Source organism: Asterias rubens, chromosome 16, assembly GCF_902459465.1.
Source record: "Asterias rubens chromosome 16, eAstRub1.3, whole genome shotgun sequence".
NCBI lineage: Eukaryota > Metazoa > Echinodermata > Asteroidea > Forcipulatida > Asteriidae > Asterias > Asterias rubens.
The window spans coordinates 12,117,079-12,132,729 of NC_047077.1; the positions used below are offsets into that span (position 1 = coordinate 12,117,079).

At 38.3% G+C, this 15,651-nt stretch overlaps 1 protein-coding gene across 1 annotated transcript; it reads left to right on the forward strand.

Annotated features, from left to right (window-relative positions):
• Positions 1 to 1,202: 1,202 nt before the first annotated feature.
• On the forward strand, positions 1,203 to 12,928 carry LOC117301178 (thioredoxin domain-containing protein 5-like). The gene is made up of 9 exons (XM_033785077.1): positions 1,203 to 1,410; positions 3,671 to 3,761; positions 4,215 to 4,376; positions 5,202 to 5,396; positions 6,170 to 6,256; positions 8,092 to 8,220; positions 9,364 to 9,440; positions 10,369 to 10,495; positions 11,943 to 12,928. The coding sequence occupies exons 1-9, from the start codon at positions 1,226 to 1,228 to the stop codon at positions 12,063 to 12,065; spliced, it is 1,176 nt and encodes a 391-aa protein (XP_033640968.1). The 5' UTR covers positions 1,203 to 1,225; the 3' UTR covers positions 12,066 to 12,928.
• Positions 12,929 to 15,651: the final 2,723 nt, after the last annotated feature.

The following is a 15,651-nucleotide window of genomic DNA, read 5'->3' on the forward strand; positions in this document are numbered from 1 at the left end:
TCTTTATTTATCTTAAGTCTTGAGTTAAAGGAAAACTTATCTGTGTTAATATTGTTATTGGTTCGTTTTAAAGATGGGTAATAAAGGGGCAGGATTTACTATCGTTCCACAAATCGGTATTTCAGTCTGTGACTGCGACTTAAACTTGTTAAAACAAACACTTGTTTTTTCTCTTTCTGAAACAACAAAACAAGATGGTGACGTTTTAAATTAGACAAGCAAGCAAACAAAAACTACCCGAGGTTCAGAAATTTTACTTAATTAATTCAATAGGTACAATATTGTTTTACATTGGGTGTTCGGAAACATCCAAATAAACACCAATATAATGCGGGGGGTTTCGCTCAAAACTTTGTACATAAAATACAAACAAAATTGAATTCTAGTACCGGTGTGGCGGTTTCAGTCTTCCGCCGTGTTCAGTTTTCCGGGTGACGTAGCCGGACATTTCAACACGTTGTTCGAACGGTTTTAGCTTTCCGGCGTGTTCAGTTTTCCGGGTGACGTAGCCAGACAAAAATACCGCCGCGAGTACCCTGGCAAGTACTGTAGTTCAGTGAACAAAACAAAAATTACTAAACAAATAAAATAAAATAAAAAACGGTAATAAATAAATTTAATAAACTAAACCAGAATAATAAAAAATTCTTCTGATTCTCTGACGCTCGTTCGGTATAAATACAGGATAATTTTGCTTGGTCTTCACACCAAATTCTCTCATACGATCCACGCGTTCGCCGCTTGTTGTACTCGTGGACGCCGCCATGACAGCTACCGGAGAGTAACACGGATGACTCAATACGGCACTAAAAATGGACTACTTTCGCTTGCTGTGCACAGGCATCGCATGACGTAATGTTACCGTATTTGGTCATTCGGAAAACTGAACACGGCGGAAAGTTGAAACCGCCACACCGGGTAAGAGGTCCTGTTTGTTTTCTTTGTCCATTTTTATTAGTCTTACTATGTCCACTTTGTTCTGACTGTTTTGCCCGAATTTTGTATGTTTTTCTTGATCCCCGCCACCCCCCCCCCCCCCCCCCCATTGTTGTCGCAGTGACGAGCTGGCCAGAGTGTGAGTTCACTACACTTGAACAGCGCCCCCTCTTGATTGCAGTAATCTACGTCTCCTTGTTGTTTAGGCTGGTAACGCATGTTGTAGTCGACACTTGCCAATACACAAAATGTGAGGCGTGGTACCACTCGTATACTTTACACAACAACGATGGCGCTCCACGGATCCAACATGACGGGTCTACTTATTTCACTTTTGCTCACTTTTGCAGCTCTGTTTTGTAGCGTTATTGCGGATAATGATGACAATGGCACACCTAAGAATGTATACAACGAAGTAATGTTTCAGCATGCTGTCGACCATTCAGCACATTTCATCATGTTCTACGCTCCTTGGTAAGTCTGAGTTGCACCATCGTTTTGCCACGGCGGTGGTCGTGGATGGATCGATTCGATGGCAAATTTGCATGATTTTTAAGGTTGACGTGGACATCATTCAATCAATCATGCATGTCCGGGGGTAAACACACAGTCGGCCGCCGATTTGCACTCGAAGAAACACTGTACCCAAAGTCCCCTATGAGCTGTAGTTTACTGTACTGTACTGCTAGCTACTCTAGTAGTACTATATAGTGTCAATAATAATTATGATAGTAACTTTTGCTAGTCCAGCAGTAGTAGCTAGTGTACCCGTCCTACTCCTAGCCTAGTATGACATGAGCTGATGAGTGACGATCTAGTTCGTTGCAGAGTTTTTCTTCAAAAAAAGTTACTGTATTTAAATGTTTACTTTTACTAGGTTACTCTTTCATGATGAATTATTATTATAAATAATAATGTTATTATGGGAGGCACAGCAGACAGTCTTGTTGTAAAAACAAAATCCGGAAAGATTTCCCCAGATAAAAAATACTAATGGATAACTTTCCGTATGGCGCCACCCCTTTTTCACTCATTTTTACAAAAAGGGATATCTCATTGAGGTAAATAAGAAACTATATTATTTCATATCGAATGAAAAAGTGGTGGCACCATACGGAAACTTTTCCATACTAATTGTTAAATTAAAGGGAGCTCCCCTTATTAAAGTTTAAAAACAATTAGAAGTTTTAAGTGTTACTACTGCTACTACAGTACTAGGTACTACTACTAGGCCTATAATTGTTGCGTATAAAGTCTGTGTGTAGCAGGGAAATCTCTCCGGATTTTGTTTTTACAACTAGTCTGCTGTCTATTTTCCCTCCCACAATATCACATGTTTAATATTATTACATCCTAAAAACTACTGTTATTATTATACTATGGGGATGCGTTCTGGATTTCGCAGGGCGTGTGCTCAGAATTTTTACTGGACTGGAATACTTTTTACAAGACGATAGAACAGCAGGCCTTTATTATCCCTGAGGAGGCGTTTTCGGCTGTGAAATTCCCACATACCTACTTCACTCCATTTTCGCTGCCACATTTTGAGCTCTGATATAGGTGTCTGGACTCGCTCCACTTTATAACACTTGACCTGGACCAACATTATAGCACAGAAAGTGTGATGATCTGTGCCTTGAGTAGAAATCCCCTGAACCCCACAGCTCCCAGGCCTGATACTTCACGGAGGCAACGGAGGCGATTGCCTCCGTTGCCCCTGGTCATTGCCTTGGTGCCCTTGAAATGCTACAGTACAAATTTACAATTTCCTCATAGGGTGCCCTTTACCAAGGAGAAAATGCCTTGGTGCCCTTGCCCTTTCAAAAAGCGAAGCATACAGGCCTGAGCTCCCCTGCACCCACTCCCCCCCCCCCCTAAAAAAAAAAAAAAAATTAACAAAGCAGGACAATTTACAAACACCCAAACAAACCATAAACCAATAAATTAACATACAAACAACTACACAATACAAAAATAGTTGGTATGCTGGTTACTGCAGGTAGCAGTACTAAAGTGTAGGCCTGTAGGCCTGTTTATTAATATTATTTTTATGCACTAATGCTGTACAGTGCCAGTCTAATGTTGATTTAATTAGGAATATTGATTTGACCACAGGTGGACCACTTGTCATGCTTGTGTGCACTGTACACATGTTTGTAGTTTATAGTAAATAGTAAGCCGTTGATTTTGCACCTGTTGTTTCTCTTAACATATTTACACAGCATGAACAAAATTGATTCAGTCATTTTTATTCAAAAACAAAATGCATTTGTGTGAATTTAATGTAGTTTTAATTAATTTTGCAAATTTAGTTGTACATTTCATGTGTATCATAATCATACCATTTATAAAAATATTGTACGATGTCGGACGGGACAGAGCTAAAATTGTATGGAAAAATCCACAATTCACAAGAAATTACTTTTTTTTCTTTTTTCTTTTTTCTAACAAACATCGGTGTATATGGGTAAAACCAAACTGTTTACTTATCCCTGATGCAAATTTCGTTCTAATCATAAAAGAATTAGTTACCTCAACAATTTTGTCTCATGATATTAAGTATCCTACAGTAGGGTGCCATACAAATATGATTGAAAGAAATTTAAAGATAATTTGTTGCCAAAACACCAACCTGACCAACCCAGGATAGAATGTTGAATATTATTAATATAATTTTTAGACAAAACCAAGCTAAATACTTGTTTGTTTCTTCTTTGTTGTGGCAACCATGTAGGTGCGGTCACTGCAAGAAGCTGGCACCAGTGTGGGATGAATTAGCGGACCGTTACAATGGAGACGAATCTGTACCTGTCACAATAGCTAAAGTACGTATCCACAGCACGAATAAAGCCTGGTTCATACTTTCTGCTAGTGCTATACAAATTTTGACGCCACAAAATCGCAACAAATAATTAACATTCAGTTGACTTTCTACAAAACTGCCATGTGATGTCAAAATTTATACAGCATACGAATTCGCAGGAATGGATCTGGATTAATACTGCAATCAATCTTCCAATGTAGGGATGTATGGTAGAATGAACCGGGCTTAAGTTTTGTGACCAAGTAAGCAGCGCTTTAGACAAAGATGGTCTGATAGCCAAGGCTAGAAAAAGTAAGTTATTCAAAATATTTGATCAAATTGGCTGTTGCTAAGGGTTGTTGCCAAGTACGCCCTGTACTTCAGGGTTAAGGCAGCGATCCAGCCGTAGCCATAGCTGTATCCGCAAGGGCTGACATATTGACATGGAAGTTATTTTTACACTTTATCTATGCAGGTGGATTGTACAGCACAAACCAAAGTGTGCCATGAGAACGACGTGAAGGGTTACCCCACACTCAAGTTTTTCAACCCTGGGTTTGAGCCGGCCAAACACACCGGCAAACGAGACTATGCAAGTCTGGAGAAATTCATTGAGGAGAAAGTGAACGTGAAGAAGGTATGAGGAGATGTCTAAGGATTCGGTTTAGAGAGGGGAGAATAGATCCTTCCCAGTTATGTAAATTGCACAAAGCGCGTGTGCAGTGTTGTGCACTAACATCTTGGTTGGCAAAATGAGGGAACATCGCGCGGTTTTGTACACAGCTTATGTTTGCGTGACGCAGACACGACTGCTTAGTGCAAAACTCTCTGGCGTTTGCCAATCCATAGGGTCTGTACGCATGCGTGGATGTAATTAGCATTTTCAAGGGAAGGGTCCATTAATAGCTGATGCAAACTGCTGATGCAAACTGCTTGCCAACGAAGAGAACCCTCATGTATGGTAGAATTACAAAGTAGTTAAAGGACCAATGTTTCCATCCTACATGTAGCAGAATCTTTAAGACTCTGCTATGGTCGTCTATTATTTTCTTAAAATTTTGATTAACTATTAATTTGAGCTCACCCGTTAATGGAGCATTGTACATTGATCACTTAAATCACCTTTTTTTCCCAGGGGTTTATACCTACATGTAACTTTATAGGTAGAAATTATGTCATTTCAGCATGCCTTCTAAAACTTTGATCTGGTGACTTTTATCGACGTCTCTCACCGCTTTAATTTTCATAATGATTTAGGTCTGATACTTTTGTTTTTCCCGAAGGCAAGGAAGGCGATTGCCTCAATGCCCCTGGTTATTGCCTTAGTGCCTTTGAAATGTTTAGTAGATTGTTATAGTGTCCTCATAGGGTACCTTTTACCAGAGGGGAACATGCTGTGATGCCCTTGCCCTTTCAAAAATCTAAGCATAGATGCCTGATGATTTTTATTTGTTTATTCCAGGACGTTCCTCCTCCACCCGCAGCCAAACATGGACTTTATGAACTAACAATGGACACATTCAAGGACCATGTCGCTAAGGGGAATCACTTTGTCAAGTTTTACGCGCCGTGGTGCGGCCACTGCAAGAAGCTTGCCCCAGTTTGGGACGAGCTGGCTGAGGGTTTCTCTCACAATGAAGACATCACAATCGCAAAGGTGGGACTTTATATATAATTCTAAGCAGTGTTGTAGCCACGGTGGGCGGTGCTGGGCGGGCCTGCCTAGGACTCACAATGTCTGCCAGCACTCTGAGCTAAAAACATTGTGCCACCCAGTACAGATATCCTCTAGAATAAGTCAAAATAGAGTCCACAATAACATGAACAGTTTGGAAACCTGGAATCATGTCTGAAGCTTGCAATAAAGCAATAATGGCACCATACGGCGTGTATAAACATGAATAATTTTAATGATCTACTCTAATTTCTGGTAAAATTTTGAAATCAGCGCGGCCCAACTTAATAGGGCTGCTGAAAGGGTTTTGAGTCTTTTTTGTTCAAAACAAAACACAACGTCCACAGATTTACATTTAACTAACTAATGATGGTAGAAAGCATCCCTTAAAATACCACTTGCTGAGGTGTTGCAATTTTTGAGAAATTGGTAAACAATTTCTAAAATTTCTAACAAAGGTATTACAACTCTTTATTAGCACAAGCCACATGTACGTAAGTGTTACTAAAGCCTTGGCAACTACCGTAGTGTCACTAGTGTAAAAGTCAAGACTAGTGGTTGCTTAGTCGAGTCGCGAGTACTTTATTCCCCTTACTCGCACATTGGTTTAAGCCCAAATTTGTACAGGTTTGTTACTTCAAACATTATGGTTGTTCACACGAAACATGAACGCTGGCTGCGATGTGTCAGCTCTACCAATCTTGTAACAGAATTTAATCGTTTTATCCATTCATTGATTTTTCTTGTACATGTAGATGGACTGCACTGATAACAGGAAAGTTTGCAATGAGTATGGAGTTGGTGGATTCCCTACACTTAAATTCTTCAAGGATGGCGCAGTGGTAAGGATAACCAGGGGTTTTAATTTAGGGACAAAATCCTCAAGACCGCGGGACTTGAAGCTCAGAATCTTTACTGGACCAGGATATAAAGGAACACGTTGCCTTGGATCGGTCGAGTTGGTCTTTGAAAAGCGTTCTGCAACCGTTTGTTATAAAATCGGTATGGTTAGAAAGATGTTGTACAAGTAGAATACAATGATCTACACAAATCTGCCTCGAAATTGCATGGTTTTCCTTTTTACCTCGTCGACAAACACGGTAGGCCATTTATGGGAGTCAAAAATTTGACTCCCATAAATGGCCGACAGCTCCCAAAAATGGCCGACCGTGTTAGTTCGCGATGTAAAATGAAAACCGTGCAATTTTGAGTGATACTTGTGTGGATCATTATGTATTCTACTTTAGAAACATCTTTCTAACCATATGCATTTCATAACAATCGGTTTCAAACGCTTTTCATAGACCAACTCGTCCGATCCAAGGCACCGTGTTTCTTTAAAGAAAAGAGACTAGAATCGGATTGAGATCATAGTCTTATCATAAACAAAACACTGAAAGAAGATTGATCTCTTCTGTTTTATAGTTGATACTCAGCAGGATTTAAAGATATTTGTGAGACTCAAACTCAACATTTTGTACATCAATATTAATTTTGGTATTTACCCATACACCGATGTGTGTTAGCACTGTATACTCAGTACTTTCCCGTGTCCTTTGAAAAAATATCACAGGCATGTTACTCGCGTGGGATTCGAACGCACGACCCTTGCAATTCTAGAGCAGTGTCTTACCAACTAGACTACCGAGGTTGCCCGGCAGCTAGAGGCAGTTCGAATCCTATGTTTTGGCAGCGGGTACCGCAACGATATAATAGATGTTAAATTTGCATCAGGGATAAAGAATATTAAGACACTGCTTTTTTCACAGGACTCTGGAAAGTACTGAGTATACAGTGCTAACACACATCGGTGTATGGGTAAAAACCAAAATTAATATTCTTTATCCCTGATGCAAATTTAACATCTATTATATTTTGGTCATCGTTCTTTTGAGAGAAAGACGTTGAATTGAAGAAAACACTGAACTCACTAAACTCACCAACACAGAGTTCATTGGCCTTGGGCCAGTGGTACAGTGTAACACTCGAGCCCTGATAACACATCTACTAAAGGTTTTCCTGAAAGTTGTTGGCAAAATTGCAGCTTGTTCTTCCATTCATTATTATCAAAATGGTTTTGCCTCTTCAGTTGAATCTGTCGTTCAGTTAAAATTTGTCGGTCTTATCTGAGTTTGGTATAATTTTGAGTTGTAAAAAAATTGACTAGAGCGAGACTTTTTCCTGCGGTATTTATCAATATCTTAGTTCATTGATATTGCCAAAATAGATGGACTGCCAACACTAGGGCATGTAGGGCGACATGAAGATATTATGTTAATCCGGTAGTCGCCAGTTTCACGTCAGTTTTCCTTTGTCCAACCCCAATAAACTCTGTGCAGTGCCAAAGTTGCATTCCGCTGCTGGGGATTGTGCTTTTTACGCACATGCTGCGTGCCTTTGGAACCGTCTCCCTCATTACATTCATTCTGCCGAGTTACTTGCAGTTTTCAAGAAACATCTCAAAACTTTCCTGTTCAATGACTGATTGCTTTGACGGTTTTCCCTTTATCAGTGCCATTATTTATTTGCTTATTGTAGTTCTTGTAAAGCGCTGTGGTACCTCGTGTAAGAGCGCCTATATAAATGTCTCTTATTATTGTTATTAATTTATTGTTTAATCTGTGAAAGGTTGATTGTGTTAGTGTCTTACTTGAGTGTTACATCTAATCTATTACAGGTTGATACTTACAAGCAAGCTCGTGACCATAAATCTCTTAAGGATTACGTCAGTAAAATGATGAGCGCTCCTCCAGTGGAAGAACCCAAGAAAGAGGCTGCACCCGTTGAAGAAAAACCAGAGTCAAAGGTTTGTTGATATGCTCATTATTAACTTTGGTTTTACCCTTGGCCCCTTAGCCCTATGTGTGTTAACACTGTTTATATAACACCCAAGCAGATCCTTGCCATTTGATTGGAGGATTGTCCGTCACGTGATAGAAAATAAAAGTACCATTGCACGCTGAGTCACTCACCGTGCTTTTTCGTTCCATCCAAAAAGTACCATTGCACGCTGCCAGCGTGCAATGGTACTTTTCGGATGGAACGAAAAAGCTGAGTAAAAACATCACTGCGTGCGCGTTGTCTTCGGTAACGCAGCAAGGCATATTAGTAAAATTACTAGCATTCGTCTTCTACAATTAAAAATTGGAGGCCTACGCTTTGTTTGTTTTGAAAGTTGTATCTTTCAATCAAAATGACAAAGATCTACTTGGATGTTATATAAAACAAATAATGAATGTTTTTCATTCGTGCAATGGTGCGAATATGTTCATTCGTTGAAAGCTGGAATGTTCCATTCAACTCGGCTCCGCCTCGTTGAATAGAACATTCCATCTTTCAACTCATGAACATATTTGCACCATTGCACTCATAAACATTCATTATGTGTATAATATTTTACGCTGACAAAAATCACAGGCATATTACAATCTAAACAATTAAAGGGCAATAGACACTATTGGTAATTATATTATTGTAAGCATAAAAACGTTTCCATCCTAACATAGACTTTCTTCACCAGTATAGCCCTTGAATAAAAAATCTGGTTTCACAATGCCACATTGGCTAGATTAAATATTGTCTAGTTACCGAATCACAATTTTATTAATGTGTGGAATTCATAATCATGGGGCATTAAACCAATGTTTGATATAATACTCGCTGCGAATGCAATATAATTTTTAAAGTCACAGGGTTTTTACGCAACAATTTTTTTTGCAGAATACAAGTCAACTGATGCGAATTAGTTGTAGCGAATTTGCGACATCAACATTCATATCGCATTTGCATTCGCAGGAAGAGATTGGCTGTGGCCAGTTTGGCATTTATTTCCCCTTGCCTGAGCATTGCCGAGTGCCCTTTTTTGGAAAGATCATCTAAATGATTAAACAGACATTCATGAACAATTGGTGTCTGTGTATTTTCTTAATTTATTTGTATGTTCTTACAGGTTACTGTGCTTACTGATGGCAGCTTCCAGGATGGCATCTCAAAAGGATATACATTTGTGAAATTCTTTGCACCATGGTGAGTCAATTTGCTTTGTTGTTTTTCTTGTACTTACGATGATTCTCTTGTAATATTTTGGATCTTGTGACAGTTTCGGATGGGACGTAAAGCTGTAGGTTCTGTGTTATGTGAAAAACATGTGATAAGACCCAATGCACTTTTGAAAAGAGTGGGGTTCGCTCCGGTGTTCCTGGTCTGATTGGCAGACAATTGAGCCCCAGCACCTTGTTTACATAACATGGTGCCGTGTCAATTGAGTAGGTCTCATAATTCATGTACATGTAGTTCCACAAACCTTGCAGGGAAACACTGAATGTCATGAATGTTGAATCGACTTAGTATCACTGAGTGCCGGATATGAGCAATTTTTAAGAAGCTAATTAACAAGGGAATCAAGGTGTGGTGAAGAGGTTTTCAACTAGTGGTTTAATCCCAACGAGGCCTGGTTCTTGATAATTTTTTACCGAAGTCGATGTAAATTATCAAGAACCAGGCCTCGGCGGGTTTAAACAACTAGTTGAAAACCGATTCAACACACTTTGATTCCCATTCATAAATACCTTTTCGGTCAAAAAATATCAACACTTTTGGTCAACGAGTAAAATAAATGCAAAAATTATAGTTGTTCAATGATTTCTTTCAACACAACACCCCTCCAGCTATGAAATGATAAGGCCCTCCATCGCCCTCGGGTTAACAACTTCTTATAAGAGAATGCTGATCGCGTATTGTGGCACAACTGTCCCGGTCGTTGCTCTTGACCAATAGGAATGGAGAAACTGTCTTATAAGCACAGGTGCAAGCTCGCGTGTCATGCCCATGTTTCAACACTTTTTACTGGTCATAAACAAAGGTTTGTACACACCCACGTGACGCGCTCTCCACCAATAGAAATAGCGAAACTGTCCGAGGTATTTATGAATGATTATTTATTGTTAATTACCAGGTGTGGTCATTGTAAGAGACTTGCTCCAACCTTTGATGAGCTGGCATTGAAATTGGAAGACAAGCCAGGCCTAGCAGCTGCAGAGGTTGATTGTACACAACAAAAACAAATCTGCTCTAAACATCAGGTACGTATGTGTAGACGATGTGACCTCTGATGCCACTCAAAAACCATAACATCGCGCACATACCGCCGGGCAAACCCGTTGTGTTTTGGCAGCCAGCTAGAAAGTGTATGCAATCTTACCATGACTACGTGTCTTTTTGCCCGGCGAAACATGATGTATACAGTGTTTTTTCAACAGAGGGCGGTTTAAATGTAAACATAGGCCACATTGTCTCTAGACTGATCTATATGTAGGTTTGATACTGAATGGCACCAAGGAGGCAATTGCCTCGATGCCCCCTTGTCAATGCCTTGGTGCCCCTTGTCATAGACCTGTATGTCCCTGGTCATGTCATGGTGAGGCTGGCAATTGCCTCAATGCCCCTTGTCAATGCCTTGGTGCCCTTGTCATTGCCTCCATGTCCCGTGTCATTGCCATGGTGAGGCTGGCAATTGCCTCAATGCCCCTTGTCAAGGCCTTGGTGCCCCTTGTCATAGACCTGTATGTCCCTGGTCATGTCATGGTGAGGCTGGCAATTGCCTCAATGCCCCTTGTCAAGGCCTTGGTTGGTGCCCCTTGACTTGCCTTGGTGTCTGCTGACATGTTCCCAATTTTTTTTTAAATGTTGTTCATAGAGGTGCCCTTCCCAAAGCAAAGTATCTGGCCTGTTTGTTTACCTGCTTTTTAAATTGTCTTGTCTTAACAAATTATGCAAATTAATCGTTCAGCGCTTTACTTATTTGCATACAAGTTATGAATAATGCACGTTTCATACTCTATGAAACTTACCTTGTTGCATTATTGCTGTGTTTTTCAATGTATTTCACTTCATCCTTTATCGTGTTGAATAAGGTTTTGTTATTATACTGTTCCTTATTGGTTTAAAATGTTTCAATGAAATGTAAAAATTACTGTCTTGTTTTTCTTCTTTTTTTTTTTTTTTTTTTTTTTTTTTTTTTTTTTTCTCCCCCATGACAGCTACTTCTGTGTTTTAAACCGTTGATGATAATATGTTATTTAATGGTGACTTTTATTTCAAATTCATGTTTATTTTTAAATGTTTGTGTTTATTATGCAAGACCTTTAGGACTTGCATATTATAATATTTTAGATATTGAGATTCTCTTTCCTGAAAAATGTGTTCTCTGTGTTCTTGACCTAAATTAGAATTATGATTATTAATTATTAATTAAATAATCTTCATTTTAAACAATCCCTCGCAAAGTAAACTACACAAACTTTGAACTTATTAATACACTTATTTTTCATCTTTTTTGTAGATATTGCATTATTTGTATTGTATTTCTCTACCATGTTCTGGATTTCTTCTTAGCTTAGGCCTAAATTTTAATGTTGGTTTGTGTACATATGTGTTTTGTTTTGTTTTTAGCAACACTTTGATGGATTTGTGCGCTTTATAAGTTTTCATTTTTATAAATTTGTTTTATTTACCTTGAATTTTTTGCAGGTGAAAGGCTACCCAACCATGCTTTTATTCAAGAATGGTGAATACGTAGAGAAATACACCGGTGGTCGAACCTTAGATAACATGTATTCTTTCATGCTACTCAAATTAAAAGAAGAGCTCTAAGTTGCGAAGAATTGGATCTCCACATCGTCCGACATCAGTTGCTCTCCGGTTTGCTGGGAACGTCTAGTTTTTTATTACCTTTATTACACATATACATAGTTTTGAAGATTTTTTCCTGGTTTCAAGATATATCCTGATTTCATGGATTCTCCAAGATTTCAGAATTCGTCCTGATTTCAGGGATTTTACCCCACAGTCGGTAGCATTTCCTGATTTCAAAAGTATTTCCTTATTTCCCAAATCATTTCCTGATTTCAGGAATATTTCCTGATTTCGAGAATATTTCAAGATTTCAGGAAATGTCTCTTGCTTTCATTAATATTTCCTGAACTGCAGGAATAAATCTTGATTTCAGCAATATTTCCCGATCTCAGGAATATTTCCTGGTTTCAGGATTATTTCCTGGTTTCAGGAATAATATTTCCTGATTTCACAAATATTTACTGATTTCATAAATATTTATTGATTTCACAAATATTTACTGATTTCACAAATATTTACTGATTTTATGGAATTTCAAGGGTTTTGTCCTGTTTTTAGGACTCATCGACCTCTACACTTGATCGCATGTTTTAATTTTGATACAATATCATCCTTATTTCCAGAAAGCACTACAAAGTGAAGTAGTGGTAGTGTTTAACTTCCCTTTTTCAAGTTATATTTTCGTATTTCTAGAAAAAAAGTAATTAACAAATATACAGTACACAAGTCTGCTAATTAAGAGTTGATTTGAAGTTGTGTGAATCTTCACCGAGGAGCTGAATTCAGGAAAAATTACATGAGCATGCCCATATCCACCAACACTTAAAGCCATTACACACTTTCGGTACAGAAAAAAAAAAAAAAAAAACCTCACAGATTTACAAATAACTTATAGGGTTTACAGAAGGTAATCGTGAAAGACTTCTCTTGAAATATTATTCCATGAAATGCTTTCCTTTTTGAGAAAACAGTAAAACAATATCAATTCTCGATAGCAAGAATTAAGGATTTATTTTACAAACACATGTCATGACACGGCGAAACGCGCGGATACAAGGATGGGTTTTCCCGTTATTTTCTCCCGACTCCGATGACCAATTGAGCCAAAATGTTCACAGGTTTGTTATTTTATATATAAGTTGTGATACACGAAGTGTGGACCTTGGACAATACTGTTTACCGAAACTGTCCAATGGCTTTAAAAAGGAAACAGTAATTTATGTACCTGACATTAAAGCTCATATTCACTGAATAAGGAAAAAGTAATCACATGTACACATGTACTACTTGTACAATGTGGTTTATTTTTACACTGTACACTTCGTTGTTCTGCGATTTTTTTGGTAATATTCGTGAATACTGAAAATAGTCAAAAGTAGTACATGTTGTACACAATGGTCGAGTAAAGGTTCTATGGATACCGAATGTTGTGTTTAGGGAACTTGTAGAAGTACTAAACTGTATAAGGGGCACTATAGAATAAGTACTAAACGATATTGTACACACCCTGGGTTGTTTGTAAGACAATAGACAGCCATGATATTCTATTTGGCATAACGTTACTGGTAATGTGTGTGAGGAGGGGGCGGGGCTTATTGTCATTGTAACAACAGACTCTTATAATTTATAAACCATAAACCATAAGTGCCTTAGTCAGATTTAATCCAGGAACGTTTTTGTTGTAAGTTTTCAGGTACATATGTACCCTTAGCACTTTAGACGGGTCGAAAACAGTCTGTTAATGTTACATTCGAGAAAATAGAATGTTGCAAACTGCTTACCAAATAAAATTACCAATGGTATACATGGCGACACATACTTAATGGACTGACGTTTGGACCCTAGCAGAGTATTTGTCAAAGGCCAAAGAAAGGAGACAGAGAAAGCCACTGTCGTAGGGATGAAACGTCAGGCCATTAATTATTTGTTTAATATATATAGTTGGTTTCTTTGAATAGCTTACCCATTGTTATGGTATATTTTTCCAGTTTGCAGCTTTTACATCGATTTATATGGACAATGGAAACCGTAAGAAATAATCATGTCATCTTTTCACATTTAATGTCTTTTTTTCCTTTGGTTGGTTTTTCTCATGGTTTTATACAAGTAACTTGATTTAATCAATGACAATTAATATTTCAACAAAATAAACGTTCAGACGTACAAACCTATTAACTGCGTTTTGTTGTCTCTTTTGTTATAATAGTTTTGTGTTTATTATTAATCAATTAAGTAATTATTTATTGTATTTATCTATTTACTTACAACAACTTTTTAAGTGTAAAAAAACAAGTATCTTTATCTGTATCTGTATAGTTGAGCCGGTGTCGCATGCTAATTATGTCCTCTATGCAATACTATCCGGAGGACATTATTGCATATGCAATAATGTCCGCCGGACGGTTTTGCATATGCAATCGTGTCCGCCCGGACGCTGCTGCATAATGCAATTGTGTCCGCCCGGACACATTTGCATATGCAGTTGTGTCCGCCCCCGTGCAAAACCGACCTTGCAGTAAATTAAACGCCCTTGGTCGACGGAACACATTCGCCTTTTTGTTTACCAGCTAAGTGCATGTCCTGTTGGGTGTTCGCTGCAATCATAAAATACGTGAATATTCATACTGCATTATATGGTTCAATGCATGCACGCTCGCTTACGCGCGCACATACTACACATGTACAGCCATTCATGTACATGTCCGCCGGACGGTTTTTGCATAGCCCCGGACACGATTGCATATGCAGGGGAGTCCGGAGCGGACAGTATTGCATGACGGACACAATTGCATCTGACACGAATTTGATGAAATTGAAGATTGTGTTACTTGGAGGGTCGAGTGGAATTCAAGTATAACTACAAGTTGTACATTTGGGGCCAATTTCATAGAGTTGAAGAACACAAATAGCTTGCTTGGTTAACACATGTTACTGGCCAAATTGGCCGGTAATCTGACTTTACCAAAATATTTTGCTTAAAGCCGTTATACACTTTCGGTGCAGAATTTTTTTTTTTTTAAGTTCACAGATTTACAAATAATTTACAGGGTTTACAGAAGCTAATGGTGAAAGACTTGTCTTGAAGTATTATTCCATGAAATGCTTTACTTTTTGAGAAAACATTAAAAAGATATCAGTTCTCGATAGCGAGAATTATTACGGATTTGTTATAAACACATGTCATGATGACACGGCGAAACGAGGGGAAACAAGGGTGGGTTTTCCCGTTATTTTCTCCCGACTCCGATGACCGATTGAGCCTAAATTTTTACAGGTTTGTTATTTTGTATATAAGTTGTGGTACACGAAGTGTGGGCCTTGGACAATACTGTTTACCGAAAGTGTCCAATGGCTTTAAGCAGCTCCATGAAATTGGGCTCATGTTATGTAGGCCAACATAAATAAACAAAGAGGGGATAATACTTTAAGACACCAAACAGATTATTAAATGCATGGTCAGAATTTTTGTTTTTTAATAATTATTAAAATTTGATTGCTGCTTTGATGAATTGTTAAATTGAATTGTTATTTTGTTAAATCGAACGACGCAACATTACATTTTGATTTATCATAAAACGAAATCGCATGACCCTTTTTAGTAGCA